Raw genomic sequence first — 27816 nt, 5'->3', positions numbered from 1 at the left:
CAGCTCACCCCTAAACCATCTCGATTGGGTTCAGTTCAGGTGACTGTGGAGGCCAGGTCATCTGGCACAGCACCCCATCACTCTCCTTGCTCAAATAGCCCTTGATGCCTTCATTGTGAATCTACAATTTTCATAGTCATGAAAATAAAGGAAACTCTTTGAATGAGAAGGTGTGTCCAAACTTTTGGTCTGTACTGTAACTTTGATGTTCTGTAAAACAACTAACTTTAAAATACTTTTTTCTTACTGGTGAAAATCAGATGGTCATCTCTGTTTTCTCTCAGGTACATCACAGTGTAAGCTTCACAGTGAACATTACTCGCGTCAGCGTAGTCCATATCAACAACAAAAATATCTTGACTCCATATAGTGGTTATTTTGGAAAAAATCCAAGGTATTTTGAGCAGTAGGATTATTAAAAAAAATGTGCTAATATAAAATTAAATTAAGTAGCCTATATAAAATTGTAAACATCTATCTTGCAGTACTTTTTTACTTAAGTACATAAAAAATTTAGTACTTTTGTACTTTCACTTGAGTAAAATTGAAAAAGGAGTACTTTTACTTTTACTGGAGTAATATTTTACCATATGTATCTGTACTTTTACTCAAGTACTTGATTTGTGTACTTCGTCCACCACTGTGTGTTTATGACCTCAAGGTTGAATTATTGTAATAATGATTAAAGATTAATGCTTTATTGTTGGTTGTTCTGCATGCTTAATAAACAAACCCTAGCTGGTCCAAAATGCTGCATTTAGAGTTCTTACTAGAACCAGGAAGAATGACCATATTAGCCCGGTTCTGTCAACACTACACTGGCTCCATATAAAAATTGTAAATTTTAAAATCTTGCTTATTACTTATAAAGCCCCTAACTTCACTAACAATATTTGGGAGGCAGACACACTCTGTCAGTTTAAATCTAGATATAAGATCCATCTCTTTAATCTTTAATCCATTCTCTATATGGTAAACACTCCAGTCTTGGTGTGCTATTCAGGACTGTCAGAGAGTTCAGAAACAACCTCCTTTGTCATTACAGGAAAAACAAAGATTTTGGGACTGGACTCCTTACACCATGTCTAAACTGTACACAACAAAGCGACTGTTGAAAATCATTTGAAATGTGTGTCAATGCGTCATAAATATAACGCATCAAGTGTAGACAGCATTTGTCAGTGAAAGGAACTGTTTGAAAATAAGTCTTCATGACTTTCTGTGTCCACTGCAAATCTTTCTCTTTGTGAGCTTTGGTTAGAGATGGCTTAATGCATGATTGCCACCCTCTGGAGAATCGAGGGGTTTGTTTCATTTGGACCAAACAGACACAAAACTATTTTTTACATTTAACAAATAATATCTAATTCCTCATCATCTATCCAAAGGGTCTATGGAACCTTCCCCCAAAAGGAAACTATCACTACCTCAAAAAGGACAGAACAGGCCTCTGGTTCCCTTGCATCTATAGGCACACTATCTGATAACACTAGGTTTACAATGCCAAGGAATGTTGCTAAGCCACTCTTAACTCAAGTCTCTCAAAAAGAGACACACAATGCACATAAAAAGGGACTCTTCTCTAATTAATTCATAGAAGAACCTTGAATTAATTCACATATACTTTAGGGCATTGTGTATGCTGTTACTGTTCTTGTATATTATTTTATATGCTTTATACATGCTTATGATGGATCACTAGTTAATATAACTAGTATTTTCATGATCTAAATGGAGTGTATATTATACACCCTCGATCTAATTTCGTATGCAAGACACCATACTAGGAACAAAGAGTTGTAAAACTTCCCTTCAAAAGGTACCATTCCTCATTGGCTCACTCAAATACTGAAATACTGAGGGTGTGACATCATGATCCTATATAGATCACTGATCACCAGATCAGGGCGGTTCTTCTAGATTCAGGAATTCCAGGAGAAGATGCTGAACTAAGAGCCTTAAAAACCACGCTAAGCTTCTGCCAGGCTTCTGTCTTGACTATTCATTCATCAAGATCCTCTGATTCGAACTGGTCTCATCAATTCACTTCAGCAGAGACCAACTGGAGCCCAAAAGTGCATCAGGACTCTTTATCAAAAAGGCGAGACTTTCAAGTATCAAACTTAGTCTTATTAATTGTTACATTAAGTATCGTATGCACCTTTTACGCTTATAAACCATACAGAATGAATTTTTTTTTTTTTTTTTTTTTGAGAAAGTAAAAATTCACAAAGTTTCCTGTTTCCTGGTTAAGGTGAAGTGTAGGGTTGGTGTAGGGCCATAAAATATACAGTTTGTACAGTATTAAAGCTATTACTCCTATGGGATGTCCCAACTTTTTACAAAAACAAACATGTGTTTGTGCATGTGTGTGTGTGTGTGTGTGTGTGTGTGTTAGACTAGTTTAAGTGTTTATGTAGTTAATAAAGTCTTACTTGTATCACACTTGAGGTTGTTCCTCGTTTACTCATAACTGAAGTCCCTAATCATGCAGATTTTAGCTAAATGCTCTGAGTAGTATAGTAAGAAAGTTATTTTCCTCAACCAGGAAATTAGCGTTCTTAGAACTGACATATACTTGACACTGAGAGGTCAAGTAAATACTTCAGCGGATCTAAATATTTATAATTTCTCATAACTAGTTATGATTGATTATTCATATTTCCCCTTTGAGCTGATTCGCAACAGGTTCTTGAGACACCAGAAACCCCAGCACAGCCAAAATATGTTGACTTAGGAACACATCTAACTTAGCAAAATCGGGACGTGTGGACAGGTCCTGATTTTGCTAAGTTAGATGTGTTCCTTAGTCAACATATTTTGTTGACCCTGGAACAACATTTTAACAACATGTAGACTTGACCATATCCCTGCACCTAAACTTTATTAATTAACCATGATTAATCTCTTAAATCAGAGGAAATTATAGATGAATGACACTGATGTACAAGCACCAAACACTGACTGTAAGTGTAAACTTGACAAAAACTATAAACTGATTCTTCAAATCTGATTAGTTAATCACAATGTTGTTCCAGGGTCAACAAAGATGTTGATCGGAACATGTCCCACTTGTTAAAATCAGGTTCTGCACAACTGACCTTTTAATACTATTTTGTCTAACCGAACCTTTCTTATATAAGCCTTCTTCTGTGCTCTGATTTATTCACACATCTTTTGACAGCTTGATGATCACTAAACGATACCAGTTGTTTTCATGCCTTTTATTAGACGTTTCACTATTTCTGTAACTTGCTTTATAATGTCGAACAACCTCGTTAAGCAGGTTTTCAATTTACCTGAAAAGGACTGACAAACTGTTTAACAAACCTGAGATTAATACCAGTTATCGGGAAAGATAAATAACTAACTACAGTAGCACACGGAAACTACAATGATTAAATAAATAAATAAATAAACTGTCCACTTTTTAAAATAATAAATCTCTTGATATTTTTGACCACTGATGCAACTGTTGTTGGTTTACATTTAAGAAATCATCTTTATATATATATAAAATAAACAAGACAACAGCAAAACTATTGTAGAAAAAGTGGGGAAATGGAACACAACTCTAAAGGAGTTACTCTGCATGTTTACCCTAGAATATGGTGGACATGCCATATGGCAGCAGAAAAAAAAATAAATAATTTTTTATATATATATATATATATATATATATATATATATATATATATATATATATATAATTCTTTTTTTCCTGCTGCGCTGTTACGGCTCATGAACACTAGTGACGTTGCAGCCAGTGCGCGTTCTCGTGGAGCTTTTCCGGTGGCGTTTCCTGTGTTTGTAAACTGACCTGAGCTGCAATAAAAGAGCGAAATTAAGCAGTACTAAGGTAAGATATATGAGCAGTACACATAGAGCTTCAATATGCATTATTTTTACTGCTCTTTTCAGTTTTGGAGTGATGTGGTATTTTGCGCTTTTAGAGGCCCCAACAGTTAGATATTTGATTATAGAAAGCTATATGTGCACGAAACACGCATGATCGAGTTTAAAATAAAATCCAGCTCAGATTAAATCATTCCTGACTGATGCGAGACATGTGGTGACATGTTTAGAGGTTTTTAAATGAATGAAGCTCGACTGAATGAAAGCATTAGGTGTGTTAGCTGAGGATTGTTGTTTCGTGAGGGAGTTGGTGCGAAGAGCCGCGCGCTGGCATGCTTTTCTCATGCGTGATGTGTGTTTGAGTTACCTTTCATCTGTCTCCATTTATTCCAGCATGCATGGATGTATTCGGTGTTTGCTGTTAAACGCATAATTTAAATCCTCTGTCTCTGGCAGTACTCGCTTTTCAGCCTGGCGTCCAACAGGACCACACTTTGTGGATGTCTCCCATTAGCTAACACCCTCAGTCAACTCCATACTCCATGCAATGCTTTGGATGTGTCTCATAAATGAGCAAGGTTGAGAGAAAAAAATCTAAAACCTCACATGCTTTACTATTTGAAGGGACTGACACTGCTTATAATGATTTGTGTGCCCACACATATTTTGAGTTCATTGGTGTATGGGTCAAACAGGCTCTGACTTATGCCTTTAATTTGATTAGAATTAATTAAATTAATTTGTATGGGAGTTAACTTTGTATAGCAACTGCCAGAAACCAATATTAACATTTCTGAAGACTGAGGCTAAAGCAATGATCCAGGACAGCACTGAGCATGAATTTTGGAAAATCATTGTAACAGCGCTGCATGGATTGTTGCATTTATAAAATGGTGACAATAACAGTATAAGACACTATTTGTCAATAAACAGTGACATTTTATTTTTTTAATATATATTCTATACACATTGAGTTATTCTGCTGCTAGTTAGTTACAGATACATAGTAGTTTCAGACACAAATTGAATTTGCAGTCCAGGTGTGTGTTTATTGGGATTTTACAGGAGCTTCAAAAGTGCTTCATCCAATTAAAATATCAAGTCAGAAATATCCATACGTTAATGTTCATTTAAGCCAAATGCGCATTGGTAGTGATCTAAATATTTAGAGTATGTGTACGGTAAGATGCATAGCCTTTCAAAGTTGTTCATTTGATCACATGTGCAAAATTATATGGTCAAAGTACACAAACTTAAAGTGTTGTCTTTAACGCACAACAAAGAAAAACAGACACTAGTCAGAGTTGTTGAGATCTTTCAACTTCTCGCTCAAAATGTGAATGCCTTGTGGTTGCTATTCAGTATTTTGTTGTTGTCAGTGTTCAGTCTCATCTTAGACCAAACAATGGCCTTTGGTTATTTTTCTGATGCATTGGTTAATCTTACAGTCTTTTTCCTCAGCAAGTCTATTGATTATTTTATTCAATTAATCTTTGGGATAAACTTACCAATGAATAATTACAGCATCTCAGGTTTTCTATAAAGTTCAGTTTGGTTATATAGGGGACTGTATTAAGATGGGCGTGTTACTGTGAACTTTAAGTATGACTTACTGTAATGTCTAGTGCTGATCGAAATTGGAAATGCATTCGCATTATTTGCTCAATTTTTTCAATACCAGCTTTGAGCATAAGGTTAGTGTAAATCTATATTGTTTAGGCCTATCAGCGTATAGGTAACAAATTGCAAATGGCAGGAAAACGGCGTCGCCATACTAGCCATTAGCATCTGCTCTGGGGAGTCTTGGTTGAGTCTTTGTGTGAAACATGACAGATAAGGAGGCACTGAAGAATCCCAGGCACTGGCTACCAACCATATGTCTGACCAAATAGTCCAAATAAAAGTCTGTTTTGTAATTACGAAGTTAGAGCCCAAGAGTTTTTAGTTTTGTATACTCCTGTATTAGCAGTTTTTTCTGGAGGAGGCCGTTGACTTTTACCAAGCATGCAGAGCACCATTTTATTACATCTCCGTTTAAAGAACTCCCACACTTTTGATGATCAGGCTCGAGATCTTTGGGATACAGTCTCATTTTCATTATGCCCAGGAGCAATAGCTGCTATCAAATTGGGATGAATGTAAACAGTGAGACACACTGAACACAAACTGACATTTTGTATGTAATTAACATCATCTAAAATTTACGTCACACACAGTTTGAGTTTTAGGCTTCGCAAATTCTTTGCAATTTCTGGGTTTAAGTGCTGCCTCCAGTGGATGGATGCCTGTAATAGTTGTCACCCGACCTGATCAGTTTTACAACACTTGCTGTATTTGCTTTGTGAATGTTTCATGTTTCTACTCTTATTCATCTTTGTCACCGCAAAGAAAAGATATTGCTGCCCCATGATAGAGTTCGGTGAGACTTGCGTGACACTTGGTCCAAACTGACGTCTCATCTACACATCTCGCCTGTCTCTCAACCGCTGTCCACCACCATGTCACACATACCCGGCAGCTCGGTCCGGGACCACATGAAATGGGTTAGTTCTCTACATGTTTCACACTTCAGGACATGTTTTTTATTTTCCTATATTGGGTTATTAGATTTCGGGTTTTTGCTTTAATTCTAGCCCCAAATCCATTAGTGCTAACTGATTACCACATAAAGTTTACACTTCCAGCAGCAACAGCTCATTCTTTGTCTTGATTTGTATTTATTTTTTAAGGCAGGGCTGTTGGGTTGTGAAGCGGTGCTGTCCAGCATGGCTCTAATGCAGGCCAGTTCCATCGCAGCTCCTAAGAAAATGATGTCACCCTTGGGTCCAGCTTCAGGCCACGGTTCAGCCCAGAGGGATGCACAGGACCGTGGGATGCAAGGACACATGGTCTTACCAACGAGCATGACCTGCCCTCCACTGGTTAGGAGACACCTTCAAGTGATAGAGTTTAGAGATGCACTGATTGACCAGGGACTGGCCAATTTTCCGCATGACCGTCCGGTTATACTCACATCCACATGTTAATTGGCATGAAATTTCTTCACTTTGAATAAAGGGGACACAAACTTCGCAAACTGTAATACATATAGGGCCACAGTAAACTGTGGGGGAACCAAAGTACTCGATTAACGCTAGGCTGGGACAAGTCGATTTTTTTTTTTTTTGCCTGACCAAACAATTAGTCTGATTAAAACTAATAAATAACAAATAACCAGGGAATAAAAATAACAAATAACCAGGGAAGCACTGAAACTTGGCCACCAATAACTTTTCATGACTTGCATATTAGACACAATATTGATGTTTTTGCTCAATTTCGCTGACAAATTTAATTTTTCGCAATGTTTCTTATTTGTACATTCAAAACACATTAATTTTAAAACATTTATCTTATAAAATAATTTATGCATTTGACATTTTTCTGTCTGAATGCTTTTATGGCACCTCAGCTTCACCAAACAGTCTGTGTAAATATATCAAATTCTTCTTCAAATGCTGAACTGAATTATTTGAAACTATGTACGAATTTGAAGTGAAAGAAAACACATTTAATAAAGTTAGGGGGAAAACATTATATTTATATGTTAGAGTTGGGGGAAAAATCAATACCGTATAATATCGCAATATTTTCCACTGCACAACTTCTGAAATTAATAATTAATTAGTAAATGTTGAAATTAACAAGAACTTCTTAATAAATTCTTAGTTTGTTAACTAATGAACCTTATTGTAAAGTGTTACCACTATTTATATAAAGTCTGACCAGTTTAATTCTTAGTTTCAGGAAAATTTGATTATTTTATTGGCTTGTTTTTTTATTTTATTTATTTATTTATTTTTTTTTAGTATCGTTAAAGTTGAGTTAAATAACTTAATATTATTTAATAAAAATAATAAATAATCATTACAAAGCATTTTTGGTTTTCAGCCAAGTGCATCCAAAATTTGCGGTTTCCTTTTCAGCCCAGAATTTTAATTTCAGCGCATCCGTACACCGAAACTACATGCTTTATTTAATTTCATTTAAATTTAACAGTAATTTACTTTCAGATGTCCAAATTGCTGAAAGGTCTTAAGACCTTTTTTTGTACAAGTTCAATATGTCACAGAATATCGCAATATATTTAAAATCGCAATAATATTGTATTGTAACACAAGTACCATGATAATACCGTATCGACATATCAAATAGTGGGAAATGACATCCGTTTCGTTATATACAGCAGCTAATTTAAAGTTAATTGTTATTTCTACCTCTTTTTAGTCACAAAGTACTTAATTTAAAGAGTTCTTTAATTGAGAGAAAATTTGTAACTTTTTTGACTGGGGGAATTGTAATGTTTAATAATTTTATTATGTAAATATTTTTTGCATAAAAAAAAAGAATGGATTTTTGTATATGCTGTCAATTCTAGTAAAGAAAATTGGTATTGGCAAGTCACACTTACAAAACAATCGTAAAGAAAATTGATGAGCCAAGAAAACTGCAATCAGTGTTTCTCTGATAGATTTGTGGTTAGAGTTGCAAATAAGTTATTTTGGTTAAATTGGTTATCCTGTGCCATCTGAAAAAAAAAAAAAAGAAGAGAACCACCAAAGACACATCTTGTGTGTGTGTGTGTGTATATATGTATACACACACACACACACACACACACACACACACACACACAGCTTTTGTTGTTCTCTTTAATTGTTATAATTTCTAGGTTTCTTTGGATAAAAGCTTCTGCTAAATTAATAAATGTGAATATAGTGTAGTAATTCTGGCAGTGTTTAATGCATGATTTTCTGTTTTTAAACTGTGATTTTGTTTAAAAAGTGTGTAAAATAAGTATAGATTTAAATTGTGTAATTTTGGACACGTCCTACAATGCGACACTCTCCACTCACTGGTCACTTTATTAGGTACACCTTGCTAGTACTGGGTTGGACCCCTTTTGCCTTCAAAACTGCCTTAATTCTTCATGGCATAGATTCAACAAGGTGTTGGAAACATTCCTCAGTGATTTTGATCCATATTGCCATGATAGCATTACCCAGTTGCTGCAGATTTGTCAGCTGCACATCTATGATGCAAATCTCCCGTTCCACCCATACTTGCCAACCTTGAGCCCTTAGAATTAGGGAGATATTCAATATTGGGGTTGTGTCATATATAATCACACACACAAACAAACATAAAGAAGAATATAATTAATTTATCTGTACATAGTGTATACATATTATGTACAATAACAACAACCCATCACAACCCAACCCCATTTATGCACATCCAACCCAACCCAGTCCATTTAGTTAGGAATTTTCAGGCATATTTTTTTCTTTTTATTCGCCATGTCTCTTCTTTCTTCCTCTTCCCCTTGTTCTTCTTCTTTTTCTGTTCTGAATTTGCCGCGCTTGACTTCGAGGTGTAACCTTTATTAATAGGGACTTTAAGCAACAGCTGCGAATGGAACGGCTACAGGGACCGGAAGTTTGCTGTCACGGCGCCCAGTGATGATGGATGTTGTAGCAATTTTGTTGTCCGGGTGGAAATCAGGAGACATTTGGGAGAAAGGTCGGCCCGGGAGATTTTCGGGGGGGGGGGGGCTTTGAAATACGGGGGTCTCCCGGAAAAATCGGGAGGGTTGGCATGTATGGTTCCACCACATCCCAAAACTGCTCTACTGGATTGAGATCTGGTGACTGTGGAGGCCATCTGAGTAAAGTGAACTCATTGTCATGTTAAAGAAACAAGCCTGAGATTATTTGAGCTTTGTGACTTGCTGGAAGTAGCCATCAGAAGATGGATGTAGTCATAAAGGGATGGACATGGTTAGCAACAATACTCATGTAGGCTGTGGTGTTTAAATGATGCTCAACTGGTACTAAGGGACCCAAAGTGTGAACCATTGAGACAAGACAGGATGGATCCATGCTTTCATGTTCTTTTTGCCAAATTCTGACCCTACCATCTGAATGTCGCAGCAGAAATCCAGACTCCTCAGACCAGGCAACGTTTTTCCATTCTTCTATTGTGCAAATTTGGTGAGCCTGTGCAAAATTGTAGCCGATTCCTGTTCTTAGCCGACAGGAGTGGCCCCTGGTGAGGTCTTCTGCTTCAGGGTTCGACGTGTTGTGCGTTAAGAGATGGTGTTCTGCACACCTTGGTTGTAACGAGTGGTTATTTGATTTACTTTTGCCTTTCTGTCTTCTCTAACCAGTCTGCCCATTATCCTCTGACATCAACAAGGCATTTTCATCCACACAACTGCTGCTCACTGGATATTTTCTCTTTTTTGGACCATTCTCTGTAAACCCTAGAGATGGTTGTGCATCAAAATCCCAGTAGATCAGCAGTTTTTTAAATACTCAGACCACCCCTTTTGGCACCAACAACCATTCCATGTACAAAATCACATAAACCCCCTTTCTTCCCCATTCTGATGCTCGTTTGAACTTCAGCAAATCATCTTTACCACATCTAGATGCCTAAATGCATTGAGTTGCTGCCGTGTGATTGGCTGATTAGCAATTGAAACAGGTGTACCTAATAAAGTGTCTGGTGAGTGTATATTTAATCTGAAACTAGCATTTTATTAATTTTATCTTTATTTTTTCAATAAATACACATGAGTCTTTAATAATCTCACATTGTTAAGAATACTACAATGGATATTGTTTTTACTCTTCTCACACAGGACTATTTAAAATGAACTGGTAAAGGCAAAAATCTGAAAAGAAAGAAATGCTGATCAGTTACAGCACCCAGATAGGATATAGGTTCAAAACCTAAAATGTTGTATCAACTACCCAGTTATTAGTATTGCCTTCTGTTATTAAAAATAAATAAATAATAATAAAAAAAACTTTACATCTACATATAAGCCTGTAATTATTCGCACAAGATAAAAACTTTGTTGGTAAAATATTATTTCAAACGTGTTTATTTTAAGTTGTATTTTAAATGCAGAGGTGGTGTTGTAGGTTTACAAACATTTGTGATTTATGTGTTTGTGTGTCTAGCTTCTGCGGAAGGAGATTGATTTTACAGCTCCCCGACTGCTGGATGAGAAGGAAATGAGACCCAATGAAGACATGCAGCTGAAGAAAAAGAACAGGAAGTCGGGAACACCCTCTAAAGTGAGAGAGCAGGACGGGCAAGCAGGGAAGGTCAGTGTGTGGGGGTGTAGTGTGTCACAGTCCTGTGAATGGGCTGCCAGCCGGCCACTTATCACACATAGTTTGTTTGAATACACTGCTCTCAGTGAGACATTTGAGATTTCCAGTTTTACCTGGTTGTATAAGAGGGTTACAGAGAGTATTGTGAAAAAAAGAAAAAAAGACATCGTTTCATCCTATGTGCCATTGAGAGCATTTAAACGGGTTGTTCCTGTTTGGTAATTGTGTGTTTGTCCTGTCGTGGGGGAGGAGATTACTGGTTTTGGTCGGGGGGTGGGGTGTTCTGTTAAGGGAGGGGAACGCTGTAGCACAATAACTGTTATTGTGTTTTCGCAACACCAGTATCTACTGTGATTCATAGGGGTTTGTGCTTCTTGTGTAGTTTGGTTCTTGGCTAGTTAGTTTAAGTTTTGGTTCTTTTATGTGTGGTATTTATTGTTAGGTTTTTCATGTGTGTATCTAGGGCTGTGATGGTTTCCGTGACAACTGCGTCACCGCGGTGGTCGGTTGCTACCACAGTTATCTACTGCCACCGGCTGTAGTGCACGTGACGTCACAAACTCTATAGCAAGCATAATACAAAGTTGTGTATATAAGTGTAATAACTGTAATAGTTTCAAATTCTAAGTCTATGGCAATGAACAAATTACCTCAAACACAGCGTTTCCTTTAGATTGGAAGATTTGAGCGCAGGAAAATACAGTTTATGCATTCAGCAAATTAATTTAGTGTTGGGCGATGGATCTTGTTGGGAAAGCAAATACCACATCACTGATCTGGAGTCATCTGCATTCATGTCACCCGTCAGTGTTTGCACAAGTTCTCGTGATCGCAAACGCTGGCTGGTCAGGTTTGGTGAGGCTTCCAAACTGGCCAAATACAAACGAGACAGCGATAAATAAAAAGATGGTAACAAGAAATATGGCAACGATTCCTATTTCAAAGAGAGCATGAGGATGAGGAGTTACTGAGCTTGCTTGGTGGCTGAAAAGTAAACCGGATGCAATACAACCACATTGCGACAGGTTTAGACTGTCTAGTGTCTATACAGGACATTTGAACTCTGTGTACCTCAGTAGTCTACCTCCGAGACAGGACGGGGATTTATCATGTAATGTTGTGCTGCATCCAGTGTAGCATCACTGATTATAATGAGTATTTTGTCGCGCTGCGTCGCTCACGTCCGTTAGACAGCTAGACAACTTTCTTATCTAGGCTACTTTCTTGTTTAACTGCATTATTTCGTTGATATTTATTTTAGTGTTTGCAGGCGGCGTTCACTGACAGTGCTCAAATAAACACATACTGACGAGTTAATTAGGATGTGTTAGATGAGTGAGACAGTGCTGGGCTGATTTTTTAGACATGTGCATACATATAAATATATCCTGTATACAGGGGCGTAGCACCAAATTCAGGGCCCTGTATACTCTATATGTCAGTGGGCCCCCTACACATGCCATTGTACGATGCGGTTTAGTAAAATGTAAATTCAATTTTTAATGATTTTTTTTATTCTTATTTGAATATAAACAAGTATAAATAGTGTTTAAATCTATTTTGCCTACTTGTGCTCAAATACCTTTAAACCTTAGGCTACATCAGGTTTGTGTACTAACATTTTGATCCATGATACTGATGCAAGTTTTAAATTAAAAACATTTATTTTTGAACAGGAGAACAGGAGACAACTGTACCCTCAGAAACCAATATTTAAGTTCCCTGTTAAAAGAATAACCTTTCAGTTTTGTAAATTCCCATGAATTCCCTTATATTCCTGTTAACTCCCATGGAATTGTGCAACCCTATTCATTGGCTTTGATAACATCATGAATTTATTGAGCATTGACTATAGCTTTTAAGCACAAAACAAAAATGATAATTTGCTTTATTGCTCAAATCAATATTACCTGTGTGCACTTGAGAACACAGTGATATTGGAAGGCACAACTACATGTGCAGAAATATAGGCAGATAATTTATTAAGGAGTTTGAGAATATATCACACATTATAAGCAATAGTAGGGCTAGTAACTTTACACTGTGCTGCCACTCTTTCCACCCCTCCAATAGCACACATATTGAATCAAAAGGCTTACTTAAGCCCTATTCGGACGGGACTAGTTTTACAGGGGGTCGTTAGAGAAATCTGCGTTTCACAGACGTACTTAGTGATTTTAATCCCGTCCGAATCTGCCACGTCTGTGTTTTTCTCACACAACCTCTGTGATAATTCCAGAGCAAATTACCTACCGTTTTTCAGCAAACTCAGTGATCCTCTGAGAAAACTAATCCCGTCCGAATGTGAAAGTCTGTGATTGTCGGTGATATTTTATTTCACAACGCGTTTCCTTGTGCGTTTTGGCCAACGTGAATTACCGTAGATGCTCTTATCTCGCGGATGTTTTATATATTTGCTTAGCGGCAAATAAATAATAAATAATAAAATCAAGAGCAAGATCACGTAAACTGTTAATACCGTTTAATATCAGCATCAGGTAAGATTACTCACGTTCATTTATGTACTCCGTTACATAATGTTTTAATTGCATATGTACCTTTATGAAATTAAACATACGGTAGGTTTAGCCTACTACACACACACAAAGACTGAAAACAAGTTAAACTAAAGGAACCACACATTAACATTTAGTATTTATTGTGTTATAATACTAATGGCAATCATTCCGAAAGAATTTAATGCACGCATACAGAGCTCGTGATCTCTGTGACGCCCAGATGCACAAAACAGACCCTCCCACCTCTGTAAAAAACACGGAGATGTTAGTCCCGTCCGAATTGGTACATGAAAATCGCAGACGTCAGGTGGTAAGAATCGAAACTCAAACGTAGTTTAGAAAACTAGTCCCGTCCGAATAGGGCTTTATTTAAGGTAAACAACTCACAATTAGGAAGCAAGGGGGGAGCTCACCACTGGTTGTTACTGGCACTGAGTTCATTCTCTCAGTTGGTGTTACTGTTATCAATATATTTTGAAATGAATAATGACATCAATTGGAGGGCCCAATTAATTAATTAGGCTACAAAAAAAAAATAATACAAAAAGAAAATTGATGGGATTTCAAAGGGCCCTGGGTAGTAAGGTCCACTTTCACCCCACTACCACGCCCATGCCTGTATATAATATATATAAAATATATTACATGCATGCACAGTTTAAGTCAGTTTGACACGAAGTATACGCAAAAAGGAAGCGCGCACTAAGTGAAGTGGAGCATGTGTCTGAAACATCTCCTGTTCAGTCATTCTGCGACTCAATAAATTCACTTCTTGTCATGAGAAAAAGTGACAGAAGCAGCAGTTGTGAGTGGGTGGCCATCCCCGCCCTTACGTGAAATATTTTTAATACGTTAAACTGAAAAAATAATCGCCTTCGTTAACGAGCAAATTTTGACACTTATATATATATATATATATATATATATATATATATATATATATATATATATATATATATATATATATATATATATATAATATTATTATTATTATTATTATTATTTATTTATTTATTTTTCAACACCGCGCCACCGGCGGTTGTTGGTCAATTTTTACCACGGTGATAAGAATCAGACACCGTCACAGCCTATGCATGTATTTTTGTGCATTTAACATAATAGTTCACCCAGAAATTGTACTTTTCACTTTCATGTTATTCAGAACCTGTGTGCATTTATTAATTTTGTGAAACATACTGTTTTAAACCCCAGTACACACCAAGAAAGATAAATATGAAGTTAAAGATATTAGCATCCGTACCAGTGGACAATATTGTATATTTAACTTTATTCTAAGCTCACATGCATCTGCCGCTTTAAATTCTCAAGCTCGTTATTGTAGGATGGATTCTGATTGGGTGTCAATATTTGTATTGTTCATCAGCTGGGGGAAAAAAAATGCTCTGAAAGTGATTCCAACTAAATAGATTTTCTGTGCCTTTATCATTATAGCTGTGGTGTGACTGCAATTAAAATGTCTTTTATTCATTTTCCTGTTAGGCGGTGGTGGATGAAAATGGAAATTGTCCCCTTTCAAAAGTCCAGAAGAACTTTATCTGTGATCACTGCTACGGGGCTTTCAGGAGTGGGTACCACCTGAAGAGACACATTCTCATTCATACTGGTAAGAATATTAGAGCGGTATTGTAAAGAGGTGTTCATACTGTATATTCTATACTTATGTACTATACAGTGCATTAAAGGGTAAGTTCACCTAAGAATGAAAATGTCCTCCTACTATCCCTCGAAGCATCCTAGGTGTATGTGACTCTCTTCTTTCAGAATAATCCAATCAGAGTTATTTTAAAAATTTGTCCTTGCTCTTCCAAGCCTTTAAATGGGATACTTCAATGGGGACCCGCTATGTTTGTTATCAACAGTTCAGAAGATGTGAAATAAAGTGTACACATCTGTAATAAAACGTCCCTCACATGGATCCGGGAGGTGAATAAAGTCCCCCTGTAGTGAATCCATGGATTTTGTAAGATAAATATCTAGATTTCAAACTTAATAAACACTTTTTTTTCTAACATCTGCTGACTGTGGGACGCGGAAGACATGCAGGTGGAAGATGTATGAGTCGAGCGACGTTTTTCTTTACAAATCCTTGTTTTGTGCTTCTAATTCATGACCAGCATTTTGTTTTGTTCTCTCTCTGCGCTGGTCACTAACCAAGCAGTGCTGATAAACTATGACATCCGCTTGCATGTCTTCCGGTTCCCCTCAGTCAGCAGAAGTGAGGAAAAAAAAGTGTTTATTAAGTTTGAAATCTTGATTGTTATCTTACAAAAATGCATGGATTTGTTACAGTGGGCCTTTATTCACCCCTGGAGCCGTGTGAGGGACGTTTTATTATAGATGGGCGCACTTTATTTCACTTCTTCTGAACTGTTGACAACAAACACCTGCTTTCCCCCATTGAAAGGCTTGGAAGAGCGAGGACAATTTTTAATATAACTCTGATTGGATTATTCTGAAAGAAGAAAGTCAAATGCACCTAGGATGCTTCAAGGGTGAGTAGAAGATGGACAAATTTTCCTTCTCAGGTGAACTAACCCTTTAATATGTGCTAAAATTCTATGCAGTTCAAGATACATTTAGTTACAAGAATTATCCACTTTTTTTATTCACACATATATTTATCATGTTAGATTGTGATGATTTGTTGGTGTGTTTCACTGGTTTTCACTCAAATGTCTGCCTTTATCACAGGAGAAAAGCCGTTTGCTTGTGCTGTGTGTGACATGAGATTTATTCAGCGCTACCACTTGGAGCGACACAGCCTCACTCACACTGGTACGACTTGTATCTCTGCATTTTATAATCATAATCATTTAAAATTAGTTCAAACTGAGCTGTTGAGTCAGGTGAAGCTTTAGAGCCGCTCTGATATTACGATCATAATGGAAAATTACTGCTCCACAAGTAACGTGTCATTTTATGTTGCAGCCATAGATAGCAATAGAAAGGCCAAAGTTCTGTAGTGCAGTTTTTACGTCAAGTCTTCTCCCTGTACTTTTAATGTTAGCAGCTTAGTTAAATGACTATTTAATGCCTCCAGACTTGTTCTCCAGTGGTGATCAGACACATTTAATCAAACACAGTTTCATGAACACTGCATGAATCCAAACTAATTGTTTGCATGTTACTCTGAAGTAGGCACTGAAGCAAAAATCATGTACTGTACTGTATCCTGAATCAGCTAATCCTTTTTTGGGTGTGTGAAGCTTTTATTTGTTATGAGGACATTTGAGCAAGGTTTAGATTCTGTGTAGACGATGATTGAATTTGCCACTCTGTGCATTTAGGGGTGAAGCCGTATGCTTGTCCCATGTGTGATATGCGGTTTTTCCAACGTTACCACTTGGAGAGGCACAGCCTCACTCATACTGGTATGTGTCATTACATTGGACATTTCTAAAACAAATCTTCAGTATTTACTTTTTACACATAAGCACACTTTAGAAATGTAATCGCTAAATGTTATTTACATTTAAATCTAATATCAAAGTCACAATTGTTACATTTTTGGATTTTTTTTTTACCATTGTTTTTATTAGATGTTGTCTTTGATGTATGGTACAAAAAAAAAAAAAAACTGTAAGGTGCTCTCGTTATTCTTTTAATTTATATAAACCTAAAAATGGATACTTATAAACAGAGTTACAGATTATAGTGCGTCTACACAGAACAAAAACCTTTATTATTATTATTATTATTATTGTTATTGTTATTTATATATATTTTTTAAAGGTCTTTTCTCACCAAGTAGAATGACACAATAAACAAGTCTAAAATACCTGCAAATATATTTTTTGCACCAAAGCTATTCACACCATGTTTTAACTCTCTCTTTCTCCCTCTCTCTTTCTCCCTCTCTCTCTCTCTCTCTCTATAACCATTTGAGCAATTAGAAAGTTGACCCGCTCAAAGTTCATTTGAAATGATGCTAAAAGTACAGTACTACTACTAGGCTTTAAGACTGGAATTGTCAGAATAACTTTTAGATAAATAAATATAAATCCATTTAAACAGGCTTCTGTTAGCAGTACTAGTTAGAAGTACTAGTTAGCAGAATTGCTGTACTTTTGAGTAAATTGTCATATTATGTTGTGCAGAAATACAATTTGAAGACCGTTTTTTTATATTTTGTTCTGCGTTTAGGGATCAAACCATATGCTTGCACCATGTGTGACATGAGATTTTTCCAAAGATACCACCTTCAGCGACACAGCCTCATTCATACGGGTACAAGTCATCTCTCACCCAGTGCGCTGCTGCAACTTTCTGCATTGCTTTTGTTCATTTGACTGACATTTTCGAACCATGCCGTGCTACGCTCACTCTGCAGTTCCTTTCTGCTTTGCAGAGCATTCCTTCACATTGTCATGCACATGATCTTTGTTGTCTCTGTTGCCTTTTTTAGCATGCTAGATATCGTCTGCATGACTTTTGCTTTCTCTGTGAGGCAATCACAAGTCCCTGTTGAAGCTTAATATATTTAATCTTCACAAAAAGCTTTTCTCTTTCACCTCTATCTTTGAAAGGAGCCCTGCTGATCTTTGTTCTAACAGCAAATTTCCATGAACAAATGCATGTCATTTTGGTTGGCTTTTGTGCAGTACTGCAGAAGATCTTAAGTTCTGAAGGTGCATGCAAAGTATGGCACCCTTCAACTTATTGAATACAACTTTCTTAGTTTTCCTCCCAAAATTTCATTGATTTTGAGAGGTCTGTGCCTTTATTTTAACCATGCATTCAAAATCTCAGTGTCCAACCTGGCAATCATAGTTCATGCAGATATCTCATAAGCTCATTTACAGATTTCATAGTTTTAGGTTTGAAATGGTGCTAATAGTTTATTTACCAGTTGTCATAATATTTTCTGGACCCCACTATATTGACTTGGCAAATTAGGGTTTGTGATATGGCACAATATTTATCTTTGCACCAATATAAAATGTCAATTGCAACATTTTTTTATTTGTGTATAATAGAGCTGCATGATTAATCATTACAAGATCATGATCTCAATTGAAACATCCACACAATCTTATTTCTAAATGACATCAAATCTCCTGTTTTTAAAATTCACCTTTGATAAAGTCATATCAGTGGGGCCAGTTGCAGTTACTTAGCCTCTGTTAAGACAGGGTCTTAAGTATGAGTGTCATCAACTACCAGTTACCCACATTTAATCACTTTTATATAACCTAGTCTAATCTTTGCTTTTATGTAACTGAAAAATAAATGAACTTGTAAGACTAGACTAGACAACATTCAAAGCTGCTGACAGAGAGAGCATTTATCATGTTTAGGTATGGAACAGACATTTTTTTTTTTATATAATTTTCATTATTTTTTTTTAATAATGTTTGTCAATGAAATTGTCGTGCCACTAGGTGACTACAAGTGAATGTTAAATTTATTTGTCATTGAATCATTAATTCAATAGTAAATTAAACATTTTGATTAATTATCCAGAATTCACTCATATGTTAAAATGCCCATCTTTGCAAGTATAACTGAAAATTAGTTTTTTAAAGGAGTAGTTTGTGCTAAATTATTTCTTTAAAGCAGTTTGTCATCATTATCCTTAATTTATTATATTAGATATATTGTTTGCAGTATATAAAATTACTTTTTTTACTTAATGATTAGTCGGTTTCCTTTAAAAATATGTCAGATTATGGAAGTAAAATGGCTTGAGACATTCTTTCATGTTAACCTTCAAAATGAGTGTTCGTAGCCGTTATTGGCACTTGTGTTGTGAGTCAGTGCCCTATTAAGCTGTGCAACCATATTTCACTTGCTTTTATGTGCTTACAAACATTTTTGCACTCTGTTCTTGTGAAGCATGCAATTTCAACAATATCTGTCAATAATCAGATCCTATATTCACATAAATGTGTTGCATATGCATGCTTTAAATCTTATGCATAATTTGCTCTGGTCATCTAGGGGTGAAGCCGTATGCTTGCTCCATGTGTGACAGGCGTTTTTTCCAACGTTACCATCTCCAGAGACACAGCCTCACACATACGGGTATGAGCCGTCTCTCCTTAGCCTTTGCATTGTACTTGACTTGACTACACCAATGAACAGCTTAGCACTGTTGCCAACTTGTCAGGTGTTTGTCACTTGTTTTTTTGTTTGTTTTGGCAATGATTAAATTGTTATAAAACCTGTTTGAAACTTTGTTTCTACACTAACAAGATTATAACACAGGGAACTGATTGTGAACATGGGTAAACCTTCAAATGTTTCTGGCTCAATATTATTAACAGTTGGCAGCAATGCTTTAATACCTTGTACACGTTGCTTTTTATAGTTAATGGCATAACAGTTTGCAAACATAGTTTGACTGCAACAAACTCGAGTTTGGGCATAGTTACAGACAATGCAATGGGGTGTTGGACATACTGAAAGTTTTTATTCATCAAAACGTAACATTCCGGTCCTCTGTGTTTAGGAGTGAAGCCGTATGCTTGTTCCATGTGTGACATGAGGTTTTTTCAGCGTTACCATCTGCAGAGACACAACCTAACCCATACGGGTATGAGTCAAAGGAGGCAATGCACATTTAAGCTTATCAAACACTTTAGTTTGCATCTTTACCACATGGCGATAACATTTTCAATGGTTCTCAATATGCATTTTAGCTTTATTTGGGGTGGGTGTGAACTTTTATTATTTTTTTTTTTTTCAGTGCCCTCTTAGTTGCACTTATATTTTATTTGTCGATGTCGTCATCTCTAGTGACACAGTCTCAGTAGGGGTGTAACGGTTCACAAAATTCACGGTTCGGTTCGGTTCAATACACTGATGTCACGGTTCGGTTCGGTACGGTTCGGTACGTTTTAGATACAGCAAAAAGAAAAAATTGGCAGATAAATTTCCTTGATTTTTTTAAAAATGTTTTATTTATTAAAACTAACAAAGTATGTGTTTTTTTTACATTGAACAATGATGGAGCTATTCTTTACCCATCTTCTATGGTGTTTTCTTAGCAGCATACTGTATAAAACAAAAATAGCTCCTTATAATTTTTTTTTTTTAAATTAAATGTAATATTGTTGTAGTGGTTATGAACAAATACAAAGATGTAACTCTTTTTATATGGAACTCTATAACGCTTTATATTTAGTGTGTTTTTACTCAATTGGTTCTCTATTTGGGCTTATGTTTTTTGGAACAAAGCAGGAATTACGGTCTGTCTGAAATGGGCTCGTGAAGGAATATTGTAATGGGGCTCAATTACATTAAGCATGTTCTTAAAACCTGCGTTTTCCACTACAGAGTAAGGTCTCATATCCGCGGCTATAACGTAAATGCACCATTCGCTGCGGTGATGTCCGTATACGGAGCCCGGGACGTCACCTGTAGGAGAAAAAAAAGCAATCCGTGGCGACGGTTTTGCAATCCGTCCCCTCAGTTTATAAACCGTACTCACGAATTCATAAACTGTTCACTCGATTTAACAAATCGTGCCCACGGATTAACAAACCGTGCCCACGAATTTCCAATCCGTGCACTTAGATTTTGTAAACCGTACCCTCGGTTTTTGAATCCGTACCCACGAATTCATAATCCGTGCGCACGCTTTCGCAATCCGTTCCCTCGGATTTGTAAACCGTACTCACGGATTCATGCTGCAAACTCCTACGTGTTAACATACAGTTTTATTGAATATTATTATGTGGAATAGGTTTACAGCAAAGTGTCTTAAGTGATTCTCTATCAAGTGTAGTACGAGGTGGAATACAAAGATTTAATAAGAAAGATGCGCATTAAAATCTTGTTCAATTGCTGATAATCTATAATAGCACTTGATTATTATTGTGCAATAAACCTGGCATTGTGACTGACTCTGGAGTAATTTTTTCCTCTTTTGTAAGTTATTTTGGATAAAAGATTCTTATGCATAACCTGTTTAATAATATATAATAATGATACAAATAAAAATAAAGTTATTTTTTATAATTTTAATTTGTAGGCTAAATAAATGAGTACAAGACAGTAAAAATATTTGTCATAAAATAATTTGTGAATTGCTTTATTTTTAAATAACCTTTGGACAGTTTTGGAAATGCTTGTGTACAATTCTTTCTTAACATGAAGACTTATTTTTGTGATTTTATTATACTAAGCTCCACCCACCTCACCCCACCTGCCGGAGTTAGATGCATGTTTCAGCCATAGACAGTAAAAGGTTTCAGCGCGTACTGAGTGAGCGAGCGCCTGCTGAGTAGCCTAACATAAACATATAAGTTGGTGTTTTTTTTTCTTCGGGGGTGTCAGGGGCATTGCCTGTTACGTCGTTTGGGTTATTGGGCTACCTTGTTGAACGCATAACATTATATTTCACACACCTTTTTTATTTTCCAAATTTAATTAATTAGTCCAACGAACCGTTCGGTACATAATGCGTACCGCGTACCGAACCGAAAGCCTCGTACCGAACGGTTCAATACGAATACGCGTATCGTTACACCCCTAAGTCTCAGCCATGGGGTGTGTGTAATGGCTGGCCCATTCTCAGTGAACTGTGCCATATCCCATGACAGAAATTCTCTTTGGTTGTTTGCTTGTTTGAAGAGGTTACTGCTGAAAGTCACTGCATCCAAGAAATATTTTCCCAACTTAGCCCAAAAGTGCAGGGCCGTAACACTCATAGACGTTGAGGGACACCTTGGAGGGCACATCCCCACACAATATTTAGTTTACTACTAATGTTTTTTTTTTTTTTTTTTAAGCACACACTTTGTTAGTTGTTAAAGGGTTAGTTCGCCCAAAAATGAAAATTATGTCATTAATAACTCACCCTTATGCTGTTCCAAACATGTAAGGCCTCCTTTTATCTTCTGAACACAGTTTAAGATATTTTAGATTTAGTCCGAGAGCTCTCAGTCCCTCCATTGAAGCTGTGTGTACGGTATACTGTCCATGTCCAGAAAGGTCAGAAAAACATCATCAAAGTAGTCCATGTGACATCAGAGGGTCCGTTGGAATTTTTTGAAGCATCGAAAATAAATTTTGGTCCAAAAATAGCAAAAACGGCGACTTTATTCAGCATTTTCTTTTTCTTCCGTGTCTGTGTGAGAGAGAGTTCAAATCAAAGCAGTTAGTGATATCCGGTTCGCGAATGAATCATTCAGTTCACAAAATCGAACTGAATCGTTCTAAACGGTTCGCATCTCTAATACGCATTAATCCACAAATGACTTAAGCTGTTCACTTTTTTAATGTGGCTGACACTCCCTCTGAGTTCAAACAAACCAATATCCCGGAGTAATTCATGTACTCAAACAGTACACTGACTGAACTGCTGTGATGAACACTGAGCCGAGCCAGATAACGAACAATAGGCTGACTCGTTCACGAGTGAAGAACCGTTTCTGTCAGACGTGTCCAATTCGTGAACCGAGGATCTGATGATACTGCGCATGTGTGATTCAGCGTGAAGCAGACCGACACACAGAGCGTCTGAACTGATTCTTTTGGTGATTGATTCTGAACTGATTCTGTGCTAATGTTATGAGCGCGGGGAAACCAAAGGCTTGAATCAAGGGCAATCATCGCAAATGACGCCATTACGTCGAGCGCAAAAAAAACCGGTGAACCGTTTTCTTCAACCGGTTTATTGAATCGAACTGTCCGAAAGAACTACTAGTGATCCGAACACTGATGCAACCGGTTCTTCACTCGTGAACGAGTCAGTCTATTGTTTGTTATCTGGCTCGGCTCGGTGTTCATCTTCAGTTCTCTCTTCACAGCAGTTCAGTCAGTGTACTGTTTGAGTACATGAATTACTCCGGGATATTGGTTTGTTTGAACTCAGAGGGAGTGTCAGCCACATTAAAAAAGTGAACAGCTTAAGTCATTGTGGATTAATGCGTATTGGAGACGCGAACCATTTAAAACGATTCCGTTCGATTTGGTGAACTGAATGATTCATTCGCGAACCGGAAATCCAGCTGCTTTGATTTGAACTCTCTCTCACAACAGACCCGGAAGAGAAGACAATGCTGAATAAAGTTTTGCTATTTTTGGACCAAAATGTATTTTTGATGCTTCAAAAAATTCCAACGGACCCTCTGATGTCACATGGACTACTTTGATGATGTTTTTCTGACCTTTCTGGACATGGACAGTATACCGTACACACAGCTTCAATGGAGGGACTGAGAGCTCTCGGACTAAATCTAAAATAGCTTAAACTGTGTTCAGAAGATAAAAGGAGGCCTTACATGTTTGGAACAGCATAAGGGTGAGTTATTAATGACATAATTTTCATTTTTGGGCGAACTAACCCTTTAACTACTATGTGCTTACGTTAAGGTGATATGGTTAGTTTTAAAGGTGCAGAAAGTGATTTCTGAGAAGCTCTGAATGATATTTAAAGGGGTTATCAGATGTTAAATTCACTTTAACACGTTTAAACATAATTATGTGTTGGCAGTGTGTGTACACATATACGCTATAATTATAAAAAGTCCACCCATTGGTTTTTATTTAATCCCTAATAATAATATCCCGTTTTTCAAATCAGGCCATTCTCAAATTGTTGTCTGTGTGACGTCACACTGATGAAGGCCCCTCCCACATTTGTTGATTGGTTCATTGAATTGCAGAAGTGAATATAAGGGTTTTGTTGTTGTTTTATGAATCTTTGCAATCGCTTTTCCTAATAGCATGCTAGTTATCTAGTTTAGCAGCTAAAGTAAACGGTCTCTCCGAGCATGGCTGGTCACCCCACAGAAGAGAGGGCCAGGTGAGCAGAGCTCATTAGTATTTATAGCAAAAGACCGGGTTGATGTCTGCGGAGCTGATTTTTATACTACTATTGAGAAATTTTAACCAAAGTGTGTTATAGACTTTTCATTAAGATCCTAAAGAATCTTATGAACTTGTGGAAAATGGACATCTGATGACCACTTTAAAGTCAACACCCAAACAAAACTACTGCTAACAAAAAGATACGGGTCACCTCCTTTCCCTACACAAACAAAAAGTTTGAACACACAGTAAAGGCAGCTAGAAAACATTCATAGATCTGTTTGTCTGTTCTTCAGAAATAACTTTCTGCACTTTTAAGTGTGGGTAAAGGGGTTCAGGTGCTGTCAGCAGCAGTGGTTGCATTAATCAAATATTTTTCTTTGAAAGATATTATTATAATTTTTTTGTAGCAAAATTGGGTAATTCCAGTCTCCAACAGAGACTGCAGCAGAACGCCCATATTTCCGACACAAGCATTGTGTTTTACTGTGAATAACAAGCAAGCAATTGAACATTTATCTGCTTTGTGGTGTTGAACATGAAAAGTGATGCACAGTCTCTGTGAATTTGTTCTCTTCATAAATAAACAAATGCATAATAGTAAATTCATTATTCAAAATTTTTATGTGGACAAAATAAAATGTATTACATATTTTTTTTTCAATAAAAGATGATAAAATGATGAGGTAATAATATAGATTATAATGAATTTTTTTATGACCATATCCAACAAAATGACATGCAATGAGAATCTTAATTCAACCACTGGTCAGCAGTGTAAGTGTATAATAATTAAAGATACTGACCTTTTTTTTGTTTGTTTTTTTGTGGCTAATTCTTAAACTGTAACCACAAACCCAATTTTAAAGACACTGATCAGCTACAAGCCCCTAATTCTGCCAGAACAGCTCTGGAGCATCAAGACAAGGACTTTATAAGACCTCTGAACATGACCTGTGGCCTCTGGCACCAAGACATTAGCAGCAGATCCTTTAAATACTGCAAGTTGCAAGGATGGATTAGATTGGATGGATTCTGCAAGTCCTCCATTAATCGGATTTTTCATCCAGCACATCCCGTAAATGCTTAAATGGATGGAGATCTGGAAAATTGGGAGGCCAACCTTTATCATGTTCCTCAAATCATTCCAATAAATTTTTTGCAGTGTGGCAGGGTGCATTATTCTGTAACATTTTAGGTGCTTTCAGCAGTTTACAGTTGACATGAGGTGAATGTTGAAGCAGAAAGTGGCCACTAGGTGCAATTGCATGTGTTGAGTCTTCCATCCATGCTCATCTGCAGTTGAGTGTACTTTGAAAGCTGCGCGGACACAGCTGTGCATGAAATGGTGGGAAATGCAGAAAAAAGAGAACGCCGGGCTAGTGGTCGACCAATATTGTTTTTTGACAGCCGATGCCAATACCTTAGAAAGCAGAGGTGCCTATAGAAGATATAAAGCTGATATAACTATTATTATTATTTTTTATATATATTTGTATTAATATTTAAGAATTTTGAAATAATTTGACAATGGATAAAAAATAAATATGTAAAATAAACATACTTTCTGTAAAAGAGTTGGCACATAGGGGATTGTGAATAGTTCAGGCAGTATGATTTCAATTGGGGAGGATGAAATCTGTGATTTTTCCATCAGTGTCACACAAACTACCACTCTATGCCTCCACTTTAGAGACAGCAAAGACAACAAAATACACATGACCCATTAGATATCTACACAGAATGCTACATTTTAAAGGGGTGGTTGATTGCTATTTCACTTTTTTAATGTTCGTGTGTAATGTTGCTGTTTGAAACAAATATATTGCCTTCTAAAATTCTGGGTGTTTAATGCCTTCTAATACTGTTCATAGAACTACAGCAAGTTACTTCCTGGGTTCGTGACATCACATACCCAGATAAACCCCGCCCCTGGGAACATGCGACAAAGGGGGCAAGGCCGTGCTACACTGCTTTAGAGAAGAGGAAGAAATCTAGGGGTGCATGTAAAAATCTATTCATATATGGATCGTGATTCTGTCTACTAATGACTCTAATGGATTCACAAGTTTCAAAATCAATCTTCTAAAACAGCGGTTCTCAATCCTGTTCCTCGGTCAGGCTCAAATGAATAAGCAATATAGAAGACTCCATTATTTACAATACGACCTAAGAACATGAGGTGAGGGAGGGGATGTTTAGAGGCGGTTTAGCCAATCACAAAACACTGGAATAGCTAACCAATCAGAGTCCATTACGTATTTTTGAGGGAGGGGCTTTATAAAAGCAGGAAATGATCAGCGCAATTATAGAAGTCATGCAGCAGCCTTAAAACTACACATTTCTAAACTACTACAATCGCTTAGTAGCAATTTCATATTAAATCTAAATGGGTAATCTGTTAAACCATTGTATATTAGTTTTTACAATATCTGTGTTTTTGAATTTTATTTTTGGGACACAAATGGCACCATTTCCTGAGAATGAGCCTACTGTTGTGAACAGTATTTATATTACGGTTTATTATTATTTTTTTAATTTTTTTATTTTTATAGCCGTTTCCCTTGTGAATGTTCTGTTATCTTTACTCATGAAGTTGCTACATTGAAGCTGATATCCGAAAGTCCATCCTAACACTAGTACTCTGCATTTAGGTGTGAAGCCATTTGCTTGCACAATGTGTGATATGAGGTTTTTCCAACGCTACCATCTCCAGAGACACACCATCACCCATACGGGTATGTGTTGTCTCTTTGTACCCCTCTCACACTGCTGGCAACCCACTACGGACACATTGGCAATTGATTCGCCGTTGGCTAGTACATTTTTTAGTTTACTCACCAGACAATATGATAAATGTTTTTAAAATAGTAGTTTTTAAAATATCTGAAAGTACAATCTTAACATCAATCAGTCAAGCATTATAATATGATAATCAAGTATCATTTAATGATAGAACTTTAGTAATTAGAATTAAAACTTGATAACCATGTATGAATGCATAAGTCATTTTAACTGAACTTTGGACTGGTTGTGGTGCTTTTTTGGTCATTCAGTGTATCTGAAAAAACGTACAAAAACTGATAAGATAATGATACGAATCTTACTAATAAGAATAATATAAAACGCAATAAGGCTTAAGGGGCTGCTGGATTTATGAATATTAATCAGGTTGTGCGCGTTCGCTCTAACTGATTTGCTGAAATCAAAGCTAGATAATAATTCAGCACCAGCCAATGAGTGTTGTTTGCACATTAGTTCCACCCACTACCGGAGAAAGCAGAGGTTCTTAACAGATGAAGAATGAACTGATAAATAGCACAGATCGCTTGAAGGAGAGTGAAACTCTGAAGCGCTTACTCAAGAGAGTGTTCGGCAAGTGAAAATATATCGGTGTTAAACTTATACTTCCAATATACCTCCAATTCATACACTGGCGAGCAAAATCTACGAATTTATTAGCCATTGGCTAATTTTAGACATTATTTAATCACCCA

General features: G+C 36.7%; 1 protein-coding gene across 15 annotated transcripts in view; it reads left to right on the top strand.

The window, feature by feature from the left end:
• The first annotated feature begins 3749 nt into the window (after nt 1-3749).
• Nucleotides 3750-27816, top strand: part of znf740a (zinc finger protein 740a) — a 35333-nt gene continuing 11266 nt past the window's right edge. For 6 of the 15 annotated variants that reach the window (XM_026242248.1, XM_026242243.1, XM_026242236.1 and 3 more), the window contains exons 1-11: nt 3750-3859; nt 6244-6398; nt 6585-6776; nt 10866-11012; nt 15041-15164; nt 16253-16336; nt 16849-16932; nt 17705-17788; nt 19502-19585; nt 20013-20096; nt 26974-27057. In XM_026242248.1, the coding sequence (XP_026098033.1) occupies nt 6354-6398; nt 6585-6776; nt 10866-11012; nt 15041-15164; nt 16253-16336; nt 16849-16932; nt 17705-17788; nt 19502-19585; nt 20013-20096; nt 26974-27057 (1012 nt within the window). In that variant the 5' untranslated portion in view covers nt 3750-3859; nt 6244-6353. The remainder of the gene's footprint in view (nt 3860-6243; nt 6399-6584; nt 6777-10865; nt 11013-15040; nt 15165-16252; nt 16337-16848; nt 16933-17704; nt 17789-19501; nt 19586-20012; nt 20097-26973; nt 27058-27816) is intronic. The other 9 variants (XM_026242245.1, XM_026242241.1, XM_026242238.1 and 6 more) reach the window with 8 other exon arrangements.

Source organism: Carassius auratus, unplaced genomic scaffold (assembly GCF_003368295.1).
Source record: "Carassius auratus strain Wakin unplaced genomic scaffold, ASM336829v1 scaf_tig00001155, whole genome shotgun sequence".
NCBI classification, from domain to species: domain Eukaryota; kingdom Metazoa; phylum Chordata; class Actinopteri; order Cypriniformes; family Cyprinidae; genus Carassius; species Carassius auratus.
Note: the sequence above shows the minus strand (reverse complement) of the source record. Positions and strands in the feature narration are given on the sequence as shown.